Raw genomic sequence first — 14,437 nt, forward strand, 5'->3', positions numbered from 1 at the left:
CTATAAATAAGGTTAACAGACAAGTGACAGGAGATGTTTGCAACACAGAAAGCAGACAAGGATCTAAGTGTTCGAAGCATCCGACTTTGGCTCAGGTCATGATCTCACAGTTCATGGGTTCGAGCCCTGTGTTGGGCTCTGAGCTGACAATTCAGAGCCTGGAGCCTGCTTTGGATTTCGTGTCTTCCTCTCTCTGCCTTCCCCTGCTCACGCTCTGTCTCTGTCTCGCAAAATAAATAAATTGTTAAAAAAATTAATTAAAAAAAAAAGAATAAGAAGGGAAATACAATACGGGGAAAATGATGAAGGATATAACCAGCCAATTCACAGAGAGAAAAACCAAAGTTACAGAAGCTGTTCAAACTCGTTATTAATGAAAATAAACACAAATTAAACCAACACTGGGATACTAGTTTCCATCCATCAGATTACGAAAGATTCAAAGGTGCTTAATGCCAAGTGTCGGCGGGGATGCACTGAGAGTAGACCAATGATTTCAGAAATGTGAGACTCAGCCTCTCTGTCTCCCCGCTTCCAATGAGCAGCAGCAGCACCTGACCTCAAGCTAAAGACCTGCCCTCCAGAGGTGGTACCTGCAGAGGGTGCCTGGAGGGCCTGAGGAAAAGCTGAACTTGAGTAACATTGAGCTGCCAGGGCAGACGTGAAAAGGCACAGACATGCACCCATCAGAGAAATACCCTACATTCACCTTCTAAGCAGAATACAAAATCCTGCTGATTGCGGCATGTGGAGAGCCTCTGTAGAGAGGACTCCAGCTTCTAAGCTTGTACAATGCTTAGAAGATTCAACTTAAATCTGCCTGTGGTCAGGGAGCCTGGGTGGCTCAGTCGGTTAAGTGTCGGACTCTTGGTTTCTGCTCAGGTCACGATCCAGTGGTTTTGTGAGTTCGAGCCCTGCATTGAGCTCTGCACTGACTGTGGAGTCTGCTTGGGATTCTCTCTCTCTCCCTCTCTCTCTCTGCCCCTCCCCGATTCGCATTGTCTGTCTCTCTCAAAATAAATAACTAAAAACTTAAAAAGAAAAATCTGGTGTCTATTGTCACCCCATCTACTGTCACAGCCTCTCTAGGCTGCCCTCCTGCTGGGGTAGGTGGGGTGTGGGTGGGGGGCACAGGGTTAAGAAGGGATCTTGCACTTGAACAGGAACCCAGGCTTGCTGTCTAGACTGAGACCCAATTACTCATTCAGTACTGTGAACCCACAGCCAAGACAGTTGAGAAAAGTATCCTTTTAGTTATTAATTCTACAAATATTTAGGGAGAGCCCAGTTACCACCGGGGAGTGGTTTAAGAGGGGGGAACAGGTGGTCTAACAAGACAGAGGAGACCTCTCCTCTCAGGGAGCTCACCTTCTAGTTGAGGAAGGACAGACCATAAACAGGTAGATAAATTAGAAAATAGAGCATGATAGTGACAAGTTCTGTGATGAAACAAAGCAAAGCGAAATTAGGGCCAGAGGGCCAACAGCTGGTCCAGTACAGGGTGTCTCAACCTCGGCACAGGTGGCATTCGGACTGGATAATTCTTTGCTGTGGAGGGCTGGCATGTGCACTGTGGAATGGGCGGTGGCACCCCGGCCTCTGCCCACGAGAGCAGCACTCCCCGTCTGCGACACCAAAAAGGTCTCCAGATATTGTCAAATATCCTCGGGGGGGCAAAACTGCCTCTGTTGAAAACCACCAGTCAATATGAATTCTAGTAAAAAGAACAGAGAAAATGAAGGGAAAGAAATCATCAGAGAAATAATGTGATAAATTTCCTCAAGCTAGAAAATGTCAGATATATTCTAATGAAATGAGCGCTCACCACAATGAAGGAAGAAGGCTGAGACCTAAACTTTAACTGAGAGATTTCAAAACCCTAAGAAAAGATTCTAGAAGATTCTGCAGAGACAAAAATACCATTCAGATGGGCCTCTCACTGGCAACACTAAAAGTCAGAAGAGGACAAAACATTGTTTTGTTTTGTTTTAAAGTTTATTTATTTTGAGACAGGGGCACTTGGGTGGCTCAGTCAGTTAAGTATTATTTGAGTGTGAAAGCAAAATTGAAGTATTTTCATACAGTCTGAGAGCATCCCCCACACTCCCATATCTACATGAAAGAAGGGTCAAGGATGTCCTGAAGCAAAGATGAAATACAAATACAAAACCGCTTAGATGTGTGATCTAATAAATAGCGGTAATCAAAGAAAGCAACCAAGTGTATAATTTAAGTAATTATTGATGCATAATGCACACTGAACAGTAACATTTCTGGAACTGGAAAATGGGAGGTAAAGACAGGAGAGTAGAGAGGGAACATAATGTCTTTCAGTGGAGACCATCACCACTGAGCAGAATATAAATTCTAAACACTGATCAAAAGCAATAAATGTGAGTATCTGTTTCGAGAAATTTTTTAAACATTTGTTAATTTTTGAGAGAGAAAGAGAGCACGTGTGCAAGCACACATGATGGGGAGAGAGAGACAGAGACAGAGGATCTGAAGTGGGCCCTGCGCTGACAGCAGCATGCCCCGTGCAGGGCTGGAACTCACAAACTGTGTCATCGTGGTCTGAGCTTAGCCGACTGAGCCACCCAGGCGCCCCCTATGTTGGATTTTAAACGTTGATTACTAGAAAAAGAGGTAGAGCCTATAGGCTCAGGGGCCAACGCTGGAAATGCCTGCAGGGCCAGAAGGGAGTAACTGAGCGCATGAGGCCAGAGTAAGGCAGCACCGGCACCCGCTCGGGCAGAGGTATTTGACTGAATAACTAAACGCTGTGCTAGCCAAACGCAACAGGCTCTAGAAACAAAATCCGTACTCAGGTTGTCACTTTACTACCAACACCTGTTACACAGAAGAGACGAAATGAGGAAGAATCAGCCACGGACATTTACAAGACTGACAGCAGCCCACGGTTCCTAATACTGAACCGGCAAGAGCAAACCTACACCACAGAAGACCAGAGAAGTCGATCGTAGCACAAGCACGTGATGGAATACTCCAGTGCAGTGAGAACGAACAATGAATAGCTATGCTAATTCACACGGATGCATTCATGAAGGTAACAGAGTTACAGAAGCAAGTCCCCTAAGAACACGAGGCACTCCACACCACAGCTGGGGGAGAATGATGCCTCGTGTTTGTGCAGCCCTTTCTGGTTGCAAGCATGTTCGTTTACGTAATCTTATTTGGAAGGTGCCCAGCAGAGCTGGCAAGACAGGTTTGATAGCTGCTCTTAAGCTTTTGCTAAGAGGATAAGTAACTCTGTGTGGTTTTGCACCAAAAATTCTTTAAAGGCTGGGAATGATGACATTATCCCATCAGCCCTCCGGTGCCCGGAAGGACTTCTCTGCTCTCACGGCCTCTTCCTGCACACTGTTGGGGACAGCCCCCCACAACGTGTCCCCTCCTGATGGCTGGAGGACCCTCCGTGCCAGGCACTGGGTGCCAACCTCAGCACCATCCCCGCCCTGTTCACCGGTCTCTCTTTTCTGGGGATTCTGGAAGCTTTGGAGACCTTCAGGGAATTTCTTTTTACGCTTTGAGGGATGCAGTGGAAAGAAATGGGAATGTTTATAATGCTTATTTTATTTATTTGAAAATCTGTGATGAGGGCGCCTGGGTGGTTCAGTCAGTTAAGTGTCCAACTCTTGGTTTCAGCTCAGGTCATGATCTCACAGTTCGGGAGTTCGAGCCCCACGTTGGGCACCATGCTGACCACACGGAGCCTACTTTGGATTCTCTCTCTCTCCCTCTCTGCTCCTCCCTGGCTCACACATGTTCTCTTAATAAATAAATAAATAAATAAATAAATAAATAAATAAATAAATAAAATTTGTGGTGGACACACATCCATCCTGAAAAATGTACGTAACCCCTCATAAGCCGACAGCCTGACATATTCTCACAAACTCAACACACTTCGTGTAACTCAGGAAAGAGAGCACCATCAGCACCCCAGAGGCCCTCTCCTGAAAGGTAGCTGCTAACTGTCCTGGCTTCCAGTGACTGCAAATCGTGTTGTCTGGTTTTGAGCTTGATGTACACGGAATCCCACCGCATGCACTTTTGTGTCTGGCCTCTTTCGTTCCACCGAGTTACATGGATGAGATTCGCCCCTTTGGCTGCAGCTAGTGGGGGCTGGTTGATTTTCGTTTCTGTGTAGTATCACATTGCATGAGTACCCCGCACACACTTATCCTGCCTGCTATCGATGGGCGTTGGGTTCCAGTGCAGGGCTATTAAGCACCGTGCCACGATGAATGTTCTCTCGGACGTCTTCAGAGAACACGTGTACACGTTTCTGTTATGCATTCGCCAAGAGGCGAGGCTGCTGGAAGCTGTGTGTGCGGCTTTAGCAGATGCTGCACGACAGCTTCTCAAAAAGGCTTCCCTAATGCTTACTGCTATAGTATCCTCGGACTTGGTTGGTTCAAAGACATAAAACATACGACACAGAACTCAGATTGTCCATAAAAGTATCATGAGTTGGAGCTCAAGCAGAGGCTTCAGGTGCCCAGAGGGACAAATACACCCTCCCGGCAGAAGCCCCGCCCTAGGCACTCCAGTGCCAGCAGTTAAGGGGAAGTTCACGGACCTAAAGCTGCCCATTCCGGAGCTCAAGTTCTTAGAAATCCCCTTCTCCCCACAGGTGCCCCTCTCCCCAACCCACCCCGCTCTGCCTTTCCATTCCAGACCTCTGGTTTCAATAGTGGTTCTGTATCCCTATTCGTCCCCGATGGAAACGCGGTGCTGGACAGGGCCCCCCCAGGGCAGATGGACCCCACCTAGGCCTTTCCCACCTGCACTGCCCATGTCCTCAGGGTCCAGAGCTTGGGGCATCTTGGAGGTTCAGGTTACAGAAAGGTCTCCAAGTGCTACAGCTACTCACCAGGAGGCCAGGCTCATGGGGACAGAGCAGAGAAGCAGAATAGCCTGCCTCCTAGTCCCTGTCTGCCCACAGGCGCTCCTGACTCACCTCCTCCCCCCGCCACGGGGGCCAGGCTCCATGTCCCTCCTGCCCTTGTGATGAAGCCACAACAAATCTGTGAGGCCTGGCCTGGAGGTTGGGAAGGGTCTCAGGCACCTCAGGGTATGAGGGTCCGTGCCCCAGAACACAGCCCGCGAGCAGCTCACTTACTGACTCGGTAGCCCAAGCCCTCGGCATGAATCCTCTTGGCCATGAACTGCCCTTCAATCAGTGCTCGGATCTCCACATCCCTGGGGAATGCTGGGACCTGTCCCCAAGAGAAAGCAGGCACAGAGTGAAGATTCCTTGTTTTCCCTTCATTGTGTGTGTGTGTGTGTGTGTGTGTGTGTGTGTGTGTGTGTGTTGTCTTTTTAAATGACAGCCCAGATTCAGAAACCGTGACTCAGACCTCCGGTGTGGCTCAACCAACTAAGCACCTGTCACACAAACACATCACTCACACACACACACACTCCCAGCCTCATGCACGTTCGCTCTGGAGAAACAGAGCATCAGAGGGCTAGTCTCAGGCCGCCAAGGGTTCAGCTCTGTGACCTCAAGTAAGTTACGCAGACCTTGCTGGGGTCTTAACAACACTGAGGTAATATCGGTACCTGTGTCTCAGGGTGGTTACAGTGACCCAATTAGACGGCAGAGTCTGGTCTGGGTGTTTGATACTAAGTGACAGCCTGCAGCTTACGCTGACGACCCACAGCTGCTGATGGGTGTCAACCCAAGCTCTGCCCATGCCTGAGCCCCTGTGACCAGCATAGACCCTACCTTCTCCCTGTTAGCCCTCGGTGGGTTTATGGAAAAGGGAACAGGCATACCTTCTCTGTATCTTCTCTGATCCTTCCTCAGAAAACCGAGATGAACTCCTTCCTTCTACAGTTTATATACAGCTTCCCACTTATAACCCGATACAGAATGGCTTCATCAGCTACAAATCCAATGCCTACTCTAACTGTGACAGTTACCAGACAGAGTGACTTACTGACCCCACCTAGGAAAGGCCGCAGGGTGGAGGAGAAACAAAACAGCAGCTTCAGGGCCTGGGAGGACTGGGGTTGGAGGCCCCCCTCCACCACCCAGGCCCTGGTGACTTGGGCACATGATTTAGCCTCTCTGGACCTCAAGAGGCTATGAGCAGTAAATGAGGGATATAGGAAACCATCAGCACAGTGCTTGGAGCTAAACAGCCCTCAATAAATGTTAGTGCCTCCCGTCCCAGAGGCTTTCCATCAGGAAGGAATTCCTGATCTGGAGACAGTGTCAGTCCTCGGGGGTGCAGGGTTAAGTTGGCCAAGTCAACAGTCTCTATGACTCTCAGTGACAGTCAGCGTAGACACAGGTGATTTGCACTCTGCTTTCTAAGCATGTCTGCCTTAGATCCTGCTGATTCCCCAGCACTAAAATGCACTCTGGCACATCAAAAACATTTGCTCTAGGGGCACCTGGGTGGCTCAGTCGGTTAAGCGTCCGACTTTGGCTCAGGTCATGATCTCACAGTTCGTGGGTTTGAACCCTGTGTCGGGTTCCATGCTGCCGGTGCAAAACCTGCTTGGGAATCCCCCTCTCTCTACCCCTCCCCTGCCTGCTTTCTCTCTCTCTCTCAGAATAAATAAACTTAAAAAGAAACTGCTCTAATAATAGGTGAGTAAATGCATGACGTCCCTAAAGCAGCAGAATCTGATAGGCGATTGTTAAATTTAGTACTCAAAAATGGAGCCAATTTCTCTCCAATACCAATAACCACACGTACCTTGTGGTTTTCTGCACTAAACCTATGGCGCCCAATAATTTCAGGGGTGATCTCCATTACGTCAAAATAAAAACCTGAAACAAGACCGGGAAGAGATTCGCTGTCGGTAATCAAAAACAAAAGATAAGCTTCTCAAAGACTTAGTAAAGAACAGGGTGAAATGACCCTACATCTGGGTCTGCCAGAAGAGTCAGGGGAATACCCTTGGTTCCTGCTCTCCAGCAGGACAGGAAGAAAGGCCCTGAGCTACGTTTTCTTAGAGACGGTTTTTCCTACTCTCACCTGCAGCCCGGGCCAGAGGCGGCTGCCCAACCAGCCCTGAAATACCAGCCCAGGTTTGATCAAGGGAGACACGTCTCCTCCCCGCTCAGAAGGCCGGCCACCATTCCTAACAGAACCCTGCATCCGGGACAGAAAGCTACATGTGGAGGACACAATGGGATAGAGTAGGAGCCGTGGCTGCCATCCCTGATGTTGCCACCAGGGCCTCGGAGGGGACAGAGATGCAGTTATGGCTTGACTTCCACTCAAAGCATGGAGAACGTCCCAACCTTACTCAGATCATGGGGTCTCACACTAGTCTGGAAGGCCCATGGGGCAGAAGGATAGACAGGTAGGGCTCCTCTTGGCTTCTCCATGGCCCTCACCTCCCCATACCCCCGAGGCCCTAGGCCCTGTCCCTTCTGCCAGCAACCGCTGCCCTTGACAGGCCCAGGCATCACCAAATAGCCTACCCAGGTTCCCGCCGTTCCCCATCTCGGTGGACCGCAGTGCCTCAGAGAACTCACTCCAGGAACAGGAAGCTGACTCATCACGGATCTTCTCTCTCATGAGGGAGCCATTTTTAAAGCTGCAGAAGCACACACACCTCTGAGGGAGGGACCCAGTGCTTGCTGACTGCACCCACATATTTTGGTGAAGAATCCGAGGGAGAAGGGCTGCAGGTCAGGCTGGACCGCAAGGTATCGGGCCCAGCAAAGGCCCCTCGGAATTGCGGGGAAATGCACTGGTCTTGGGCTCTTGTGCGGTTGCCACAACCAGCCCTGAAATACCAGCGAGAGACAGGGAGAAATACCAGGGAGAGACAGGGAGCTGTGGCTTCTATACATCATACCACCCAGATGATGGAACAGAGCTGGTAAACTTAATAGACCTATATATTCTCCAATGGTTCCTGGGGCCTGGAGGCTCAGAAACTTCCCTGAGTAGCTTCCAGTGGGTTTCCAAAGGCCTGTGATCAGGGTGCAGAGCATCCTGACGACTGTCAGGAGGCAGGGTGTGCCTCCTACCATTTGTTGAAGGCCTGCCATGTGCGAGGCGTGTCATAACAACGCTACGAAGTAAACCTTTTATTCTTCCCATTTCATGAGCAAAGTGTGACTCACATGTGCTGTGACATCTGCACACAAGATATACGTGTTGAGGATGGGACTGCAATCTGGGTTTGGGGAGGACTCCAGATGCCGGGTTCTTCCCCACCCAGCTCTGCTGTCAGAAGGACCCAACGAGTCCCGGGGTCTCAGCTGCTGAGCACAATGACTTGAGGGCTCCAGATGGTACCGGACCTGCCCACACCACCCTCCTCCCCACCAAGCCTACCAGAGGAGTGCCATGTAGTGCTGGGAGCCAACAGGGTTGCAGAAGATGTGCCCTTCCAGGGCGGGCATGGGCTCTTGGAGCCAGAGAAATAGGGTGTCGCTGGTGCCCAGGCTGACCTGGGAAGAAACGGGCAGAGGTGAGGCGCCTCTCTGCTCAGCTGTACCAGCCCTGACCCCCATCATGTCACTCCTGATGCCGTCGACCGCTGATTAAATGTCCCTTCCTCGGAGAAACCTCCTTCTGACCCTCCCACATCAGATAAGTCCAAAGTTAGCAACCAGATTTAGGATCTCATGGAAACTGTAGGCCAGTTTCTTAGAATTTAACCACAATTGCATCTAACTAATGGTTTGGGTAACAACTGATTCCCCAAAGACTTTCCCACTAGACCCAGAAGGGTCAGACCCTTCTGTCACTGCACCAAGCAAGACTGGCCACTGTTAAGGTGACCTGCCAGCAAAGGCCATGACCTTCTAACAGAGGAGATACGAATAGATCCTGGGGCCTAGGTCTTCCTATCCCCTCCTTCAGCTGCCTTTTGGGGCCAGCAGACCCTCTAATAGACAACAAAGATGTTACTGGGGCCCGGAACCCCTGTCCCCTAGGGCAGGAAGAGTTAGCTCCGCCTGTAGGTGTGAAAAGTCACCTTACCGCAATGTCACCTTCCTCCAGCCTCATGCCTGCCAGCGACGCTGAGAATAGGAGGGGAGCCTCTGGTTAGCCGGAGGTCACACGGAGCCACAAAGCAAACCACACTCACCTCCAGGTGGGAGCCAGCCCCTACCTCCCGCCCCAATCCACATGCTAGGGTAGAGGAAGGAACAGGGTGAGTTGAGGGCTCAGGATGGCCCAAGGGAAGGTCCCAGGGGTCAGGGGGTAGAGTCCCTGTGGTCATGCTTCCCAGCTTCTTCTAAAGGGGCCCAAACGCCCCACCATCAGGTGCTCACGAGAGTGCCAAGAACCAAGGGGCCCAAGTCAAGACATCAGGACACACACGGCAGAGTGTATCACAAGGTGAGGCAGGAGTTGGGGCTTCCTTCCACCCAAGCAGAAGGTAAAGGGGACTGTCCGTCCCCCTTAGACATGAGGCCCCTAAGAGCAATTCTTATCTGCCTTGCTCACTGATGTACTCTGGAGGTGAAAGGTCTGGCATGCAGTAGGTACTCATTAAATGTCGAGAGACTGAATAAGTGAGTGAAAGGAGATGTGGGAAGGACGGAGGTACTCAATCACTTCTGCTGAGTACAACCAGCCATGGGTACTGCTGAGTACAAACACATCCAGTGTTTGGATGTGTTCCCAAACACTGGAAGCCCCATCAGCCTCCACTGTCAGGGACTGGGGAAATAAAGCGGGACGACTGGACCGTAGGCAACCGTTAAAATGATATTGCACAAAAATATTGCCCGGGTTAGTTAAAATAAGATATGTTTACTTATGAGCATAGAAAGAAAGTTGGAAGGATAGCCATCAAAGCTGTAGCTGTAGCTATCTCAGGGTTAAGAGATTATGGATGATTTTTGCATCCTTCCTTTGATTCGTCAGTATTAAAAAAATTTTTTTCCTGCAGTGAAGAGGTATCCCTTGTAAGAAAAAGAGCACAAGCATCTGTTAGTCTGTTTGCTTGTTACCCCTGCTGTTTTAATGAGGGAGCAGCTAATACATTATTTAAAACGCCAGCAGAGCGGGGCGCCTGGGTGGCTCAGTCAGTTGAGCCACTGACTTCGGCTCAGGTCATGATCTCACGGCTCGTGAGTTCGAGCCCCACGTCGGGCTCTGTGCTGACAGCTCGGAGCCTGCTTCAGATTCTGTGTCTCCCTCTCTCTCTCTGCCCCTCCCCAACTCATGTTCTGTCTCTCTCTGTCTCAGAAATAAAGAAACATTAAAAAAAATAAATAAATAAATAAAACACCAGCAGACTAAAGGCCAGACTTGGGGAGGAACCGACTAAAGGGCTACCTGCCTGGGATCTCTAACATTCAGCCTGAAACCGAGGTCCAAGAGGAAGGATCGGAAAGCTACTTTTTTGTCATTCCTGCTCAAACATGCCCAGAAGCTCACTGCAGTAGTTAAAAAGGCCCCCTTCTTCCTCCTGACATGCTTCTAGTTGATAGAGGAGATACGAGTATATACACTGCCTAACGAGACTCAGTGAGGTTATTTTCATTCTGAAAAGAAAATAGACGTGGCCCACAAAACTGTAGAATTTTCCTAAATTGGTGCTCATAGACCAACTGTTCTCTGCTCTTCTCTGACCTCCCAACTTTTCGGGCTGATGGGAACTGGGCCTGAGTGGGCCCTGGGAGCCTGGGGCACCAGAACACGCACACTGCAGGCTGGAGATGCCTCTCGACCCAGGGACAGAGCATGGGGCTTCATGCCTCGCCACCATGGAAATCAGGCCACTGTCTACCAGCGTCTACCTCCCTCTCCTTCACCTTTGGACCAGGAACACTGGGATCCTTCCTCCAAAACCCGGTCTGTTTGGTTCTGTGCTTGGACAACAGGGTTCCGCATGATTGTCTACAGAAATTGCTCAGGGACAGGAAGGGCCCTTGTCTGGCTCCTGGGGATCCCCCCAGATACCAGAGCCACGGCTGTCCCGGGAGAGACAGGTCACAGATGCGGCCACAAGCGTGGCGGGGACGTGCTAGCTGTCCCCTCAGCTCCAGAGCAGACAGGCCGGAAGCAGACTGAGGAACACCATGAGTGTTATTTGTAGTAGTGGCTGAACAGCAGTGACTTAAATGTTTTTCCCTCATCACAAAAATATACACAGACACCGCAGAAAATATAGAATCGAGTACTACTGCTAATAACATAGCCACTCTTATTAAGAATGAATTTTAACCAGGGCCATCAGCTCTATTTCGAGGCATACAACTACACTCCTAGGCACACATGCCTCTCTCTATTTATTTTTGATGCTCATATCCTGCTCGTCTACACAGCCAACAGAAGGAAAGTACAGGGAGGCTAGTGGGTGTTGAAACCGGGAGAAGGGCTGAAGTCTGAAAATAGAAAGAAATGTGTTTCAGAGGAGAGTGAAATAGAACGGACAGCCACGGGGTGCCGGGGTGGCTCAGTCGGTTAAGCGTTCGACTTTGGCTCAGGTCATGATCTCACAGTCGGTGGGTTTGAGTCCCGCCCTCAGGCTCTGTGCTGACGGCTGGGACCCTGGAGCCTGCTTTGGATTCTGTGTCTCCCTCTCTCTGCCCCTCCCCTGCTCGCTCTCTCTTGTCTCCCTCTCTCAAAAATAAACATTAAAAAAGTTAAAAAAAGAAAGAAAGAACAGAGAGCCACGCATGTTCCCTGACCATGGAGGAAAGCAGGAGAGGCTCTGCGAAGGGAAGTCAGCCTCCCTTGGACAGCAGACCCTGGTCCTCGGCCACGTTACTTGACCCTCACTTCCTCAGAGCAGGAGCCTAGGAGGGTGATTTAGGGTAGAGTTGCCAGGGAAAGTGGAGGACACTCAGTTAAATTGAATTTCAGAGAAACATGCTTTGGGACGTACTTACACTAAAAAATCATCTGCGGTCATGTGAAATACAGATATCGCAAGGGATGCGCTTATATTACCTTATTATTTGCTGTTCCTCTGAAATGGGAGTTACGCTGGGTGTCCTGTACCTGTATTTGTATTTACCTGGCAATCCTAACTTGGTGGCTCGTTAGGGAAAGGGCTGCCGGGGGTGGGGTTGAGGGGCAGCGGTCTGGTGGTACAGTGTGGCCACCTGGCCTTTCTTCAGAGACCTGATGACCCCTCCTGGAGTGGCTGGGGGAGGGAAAGGTGTTCGGATGAGGAACAATTCATATCCATAGAGCAAATGATGGGGAGGAGACCCAAGACCATGTCCCAGAGGAAGGGCTGGAGGAACTGAGATGTTTAGCTTGGAACAGAAAAGGCAGTTGCAAGGGGGGTGGTGGGCAGGACTACCCTCCTTAGCCACTGATCAGTTCTCACCTGGGGTGGAGGGGGCAGCCCTCAGCGGCTCCAGAAGGCAGAGGCAGAGGCAGACCCAAGGCGGGGCAGGTACAAGGAGGCAGATTACAGGCCAGCAGTGTGGCAGGTGGCCAGGGAGGAAGGGTGTCAAGAGGCTGGACTGGCTGACATTCTCAAATGGACCCAGTCAGGCTACTTGGGAGAGTGAAATCCTGCAAGGTACTCACCAGGGTTGTCCCCAGTAAAGGCCACCACTTGGCATCCTGGAGGAAATCCATAGCGCTGGACGTAGTAGGAAGAAATGGCTCCCTGAGGAGGAGAAGGAAGTACGCCCTATTGAAGCAAATCCCACCTGTTCACAGCCGTCCAAACCTCAGGTTGCAAGAATGCTACAAGCCCCAGGTCACTGGGCCTGCACTCACATCACTCCCAAGGGATGTCGCAACAGGATGTCCCCTCCTGTTCACAAAAAGCCAGAGGAACCCAGCACAGGCTTGGAACTATAAATTTAAGGTCATCCCACTGCCTTGAACACCACTGGATTTTGAGAGGCAGCTGGAACAAACCAATCCCCAACTTGTACTTTCTTCGTAAGCTCCACATTCTGGTATAGCATTAATGGTAAATACATAACCAGTGGACACACAGTAAGCAAATTCACGGAAAGACATAATGCCTTACATACTCATTCTATCAGCCCAGCAATCTGATTAAGAATAACCAAACATGCGGGGCGCCTGGGTGGCTCAGTCAGGTAAGCCGCTGACTTCAGCTCAGTTCATGATCTCACGGTTCTGAGTTCAAGCCGCACATAGAGTCCTGTGCTGGCCTGCTTCTGATCCTCTGTCTCCCTCTCTCTCTCTGCCCCTCTCCTGCTTGTGTGCGCGCTCTCTCACTCTCTCTCAAAAATAAACATCAAAAAAAAAAGAAGAAGAAGAATCAACATGCAAATGCAGAGGTCAACTTTCTAAAGAGAATAAACCAAAAAAATAGCAGTGAGGGGGAGGGAACTCCCCTGAGAAGCATGGCCCCCAAGGCTCCTCCAAGGGCAGCTGTGGGACCAGAGATCGGGGACACCTGCTGGACAGACCCATAGAAAACACAGCTATAAAAGAGACACTTTTTCCCCCCCTTTCCCTGACTTTACCTTAGTTCCAAAAGTTTGAAATAAATGATGGGCTTTCCTGGGGCCTAGAAAGAAAATTTTGCTCCTTATAGCAAAATTTCGGACTTACATCAGAATAAGCCATCTCCTGGGAGAGAAATGTCTCAGACCCCGTTGCCTCCAAAAACAGAGCCAGAGTCAGAGTTCGTGTGCAGGTGGCTTATTTGGGAAAGTGATCCCAGAAAACGAAAGGGGACCTGGGGAGGAGGGAGAGGCCACCCAAGGGTACATTGTCAAGCTGGTCACCACTGTGGGCAGCGTCCGAGGAGCCGTGTAAAGGATCTGGGGGTTGTCCACCTGGGAATGGGGCGAGGGGCACATCTCCACAGGCCCCCGCTACTGAAGGGTGTCCCGTGGGATGTTAACTCCCTGGACCTCCAGGTTTGCAGAGCACAAACACGGAGTCACAGAAGCCCTGGGCGGAAAGGGAGGGAAATGAGATCCCACCCCGGCAGGCTGCGGCCAGGTGACACTGAAAAGCCACAGCAGCTGGTCAAACAGATGGGTTAGGAGGCTGCAAGGCAGGGCTGGAGAAGTGTCCAATACCATCCATCTCCAGATATCTTCCTGCAAAAAATGTGAAAGCTGCCTGGGCACCACCTTCTGAAGAAGGGATGATGGGAAACACCGGTTCCACTTGTCCCTGCACCCCCCATCACGTGGATGCATCTGTTACAAATGAAAACATGCTTTTCAGAATCGGTTCTTTTTGGTTCCTCAAGCTGCTAGTCTGTGCACGAGCTCCCTCCTGGAGGCATGTGTTCCCGGCATAAGGAAAACAAAGCCTGTTGCCGTGGACAAAACATTGCTTCCCATCTCACACACAAAACCAGAAGCCGTGCATGGAATACCAATCCCAGAGGCTGGGCTGTTTCCTGTTGGCCCTTCCTTATCCCTTCTGCTGTGTTTCAGCAAGGCTGGGTCCTGAACTGTCCCCCTTCCGAGGCGGGGGACACCCCTCCCTAAGCTCTGTACATCGGTGCTGATCTCAGA

The 14,437-nt window shown here is 50.5% G+C and overlaps 1 protein-coding gene across 2 annotated transcripts in view; it reads right to left on the reverse strand.

Annotated features, from left to right (window-relative positions):
• XYLB (xylulokinase) overlaps positions 1-14,437 on the reverse strand; it is a 62,816-nt gene that overhangs the window by 24,785 nt on the left and 23,594 nt on the right. For both annotated transcript variants that reach the window (XR_007457415.1, XM_049628995.1), the window contains exons 10-15: positions 12,507-12,588; positions 8,988-9,028; positions 8,337-8,452; positions 7,472-7,587; positions 6,738-6,811; positions 5,147-5,243 (exon numbers count right to left, since the gene is read on the reverse strand). Coding sequence is in view for 1 of the 2 variants with exons in the window: in XM_049628995.1 (XP_049484952.1) it covers positions 5,147-5,243; positions 6,738-6,811; positions 7,472-7,587; positions 8,337-8,452; positions 8,988-9,028; positions 12,507-12,588 (526 nt within the window). In the remaining variant the exon portion in view is untranslated. The remainder of the gene's footprint in view (positions 1-5,146; positions 5,244-6,737; positions 6,812-7,471; positions 7,588-8,336; positions 8,453-8,987; positions 9,029-12,506; positions 12,589-14,437) is intronic.

Source organism: Panthera uncia, chromosome C2 (genome assembly GCF_023721935.1).
Source record: "Panthera uncia isolate 11264 chromosome C2, Puncia_PCG_1.0, whole genome shotgun sequence".
NCBI classification, from domain to species: Eukaryota; Metazoa; Chordata; class Mammalia; order Carnivora; family Felidae; genus Panthera; species Panthera uncia.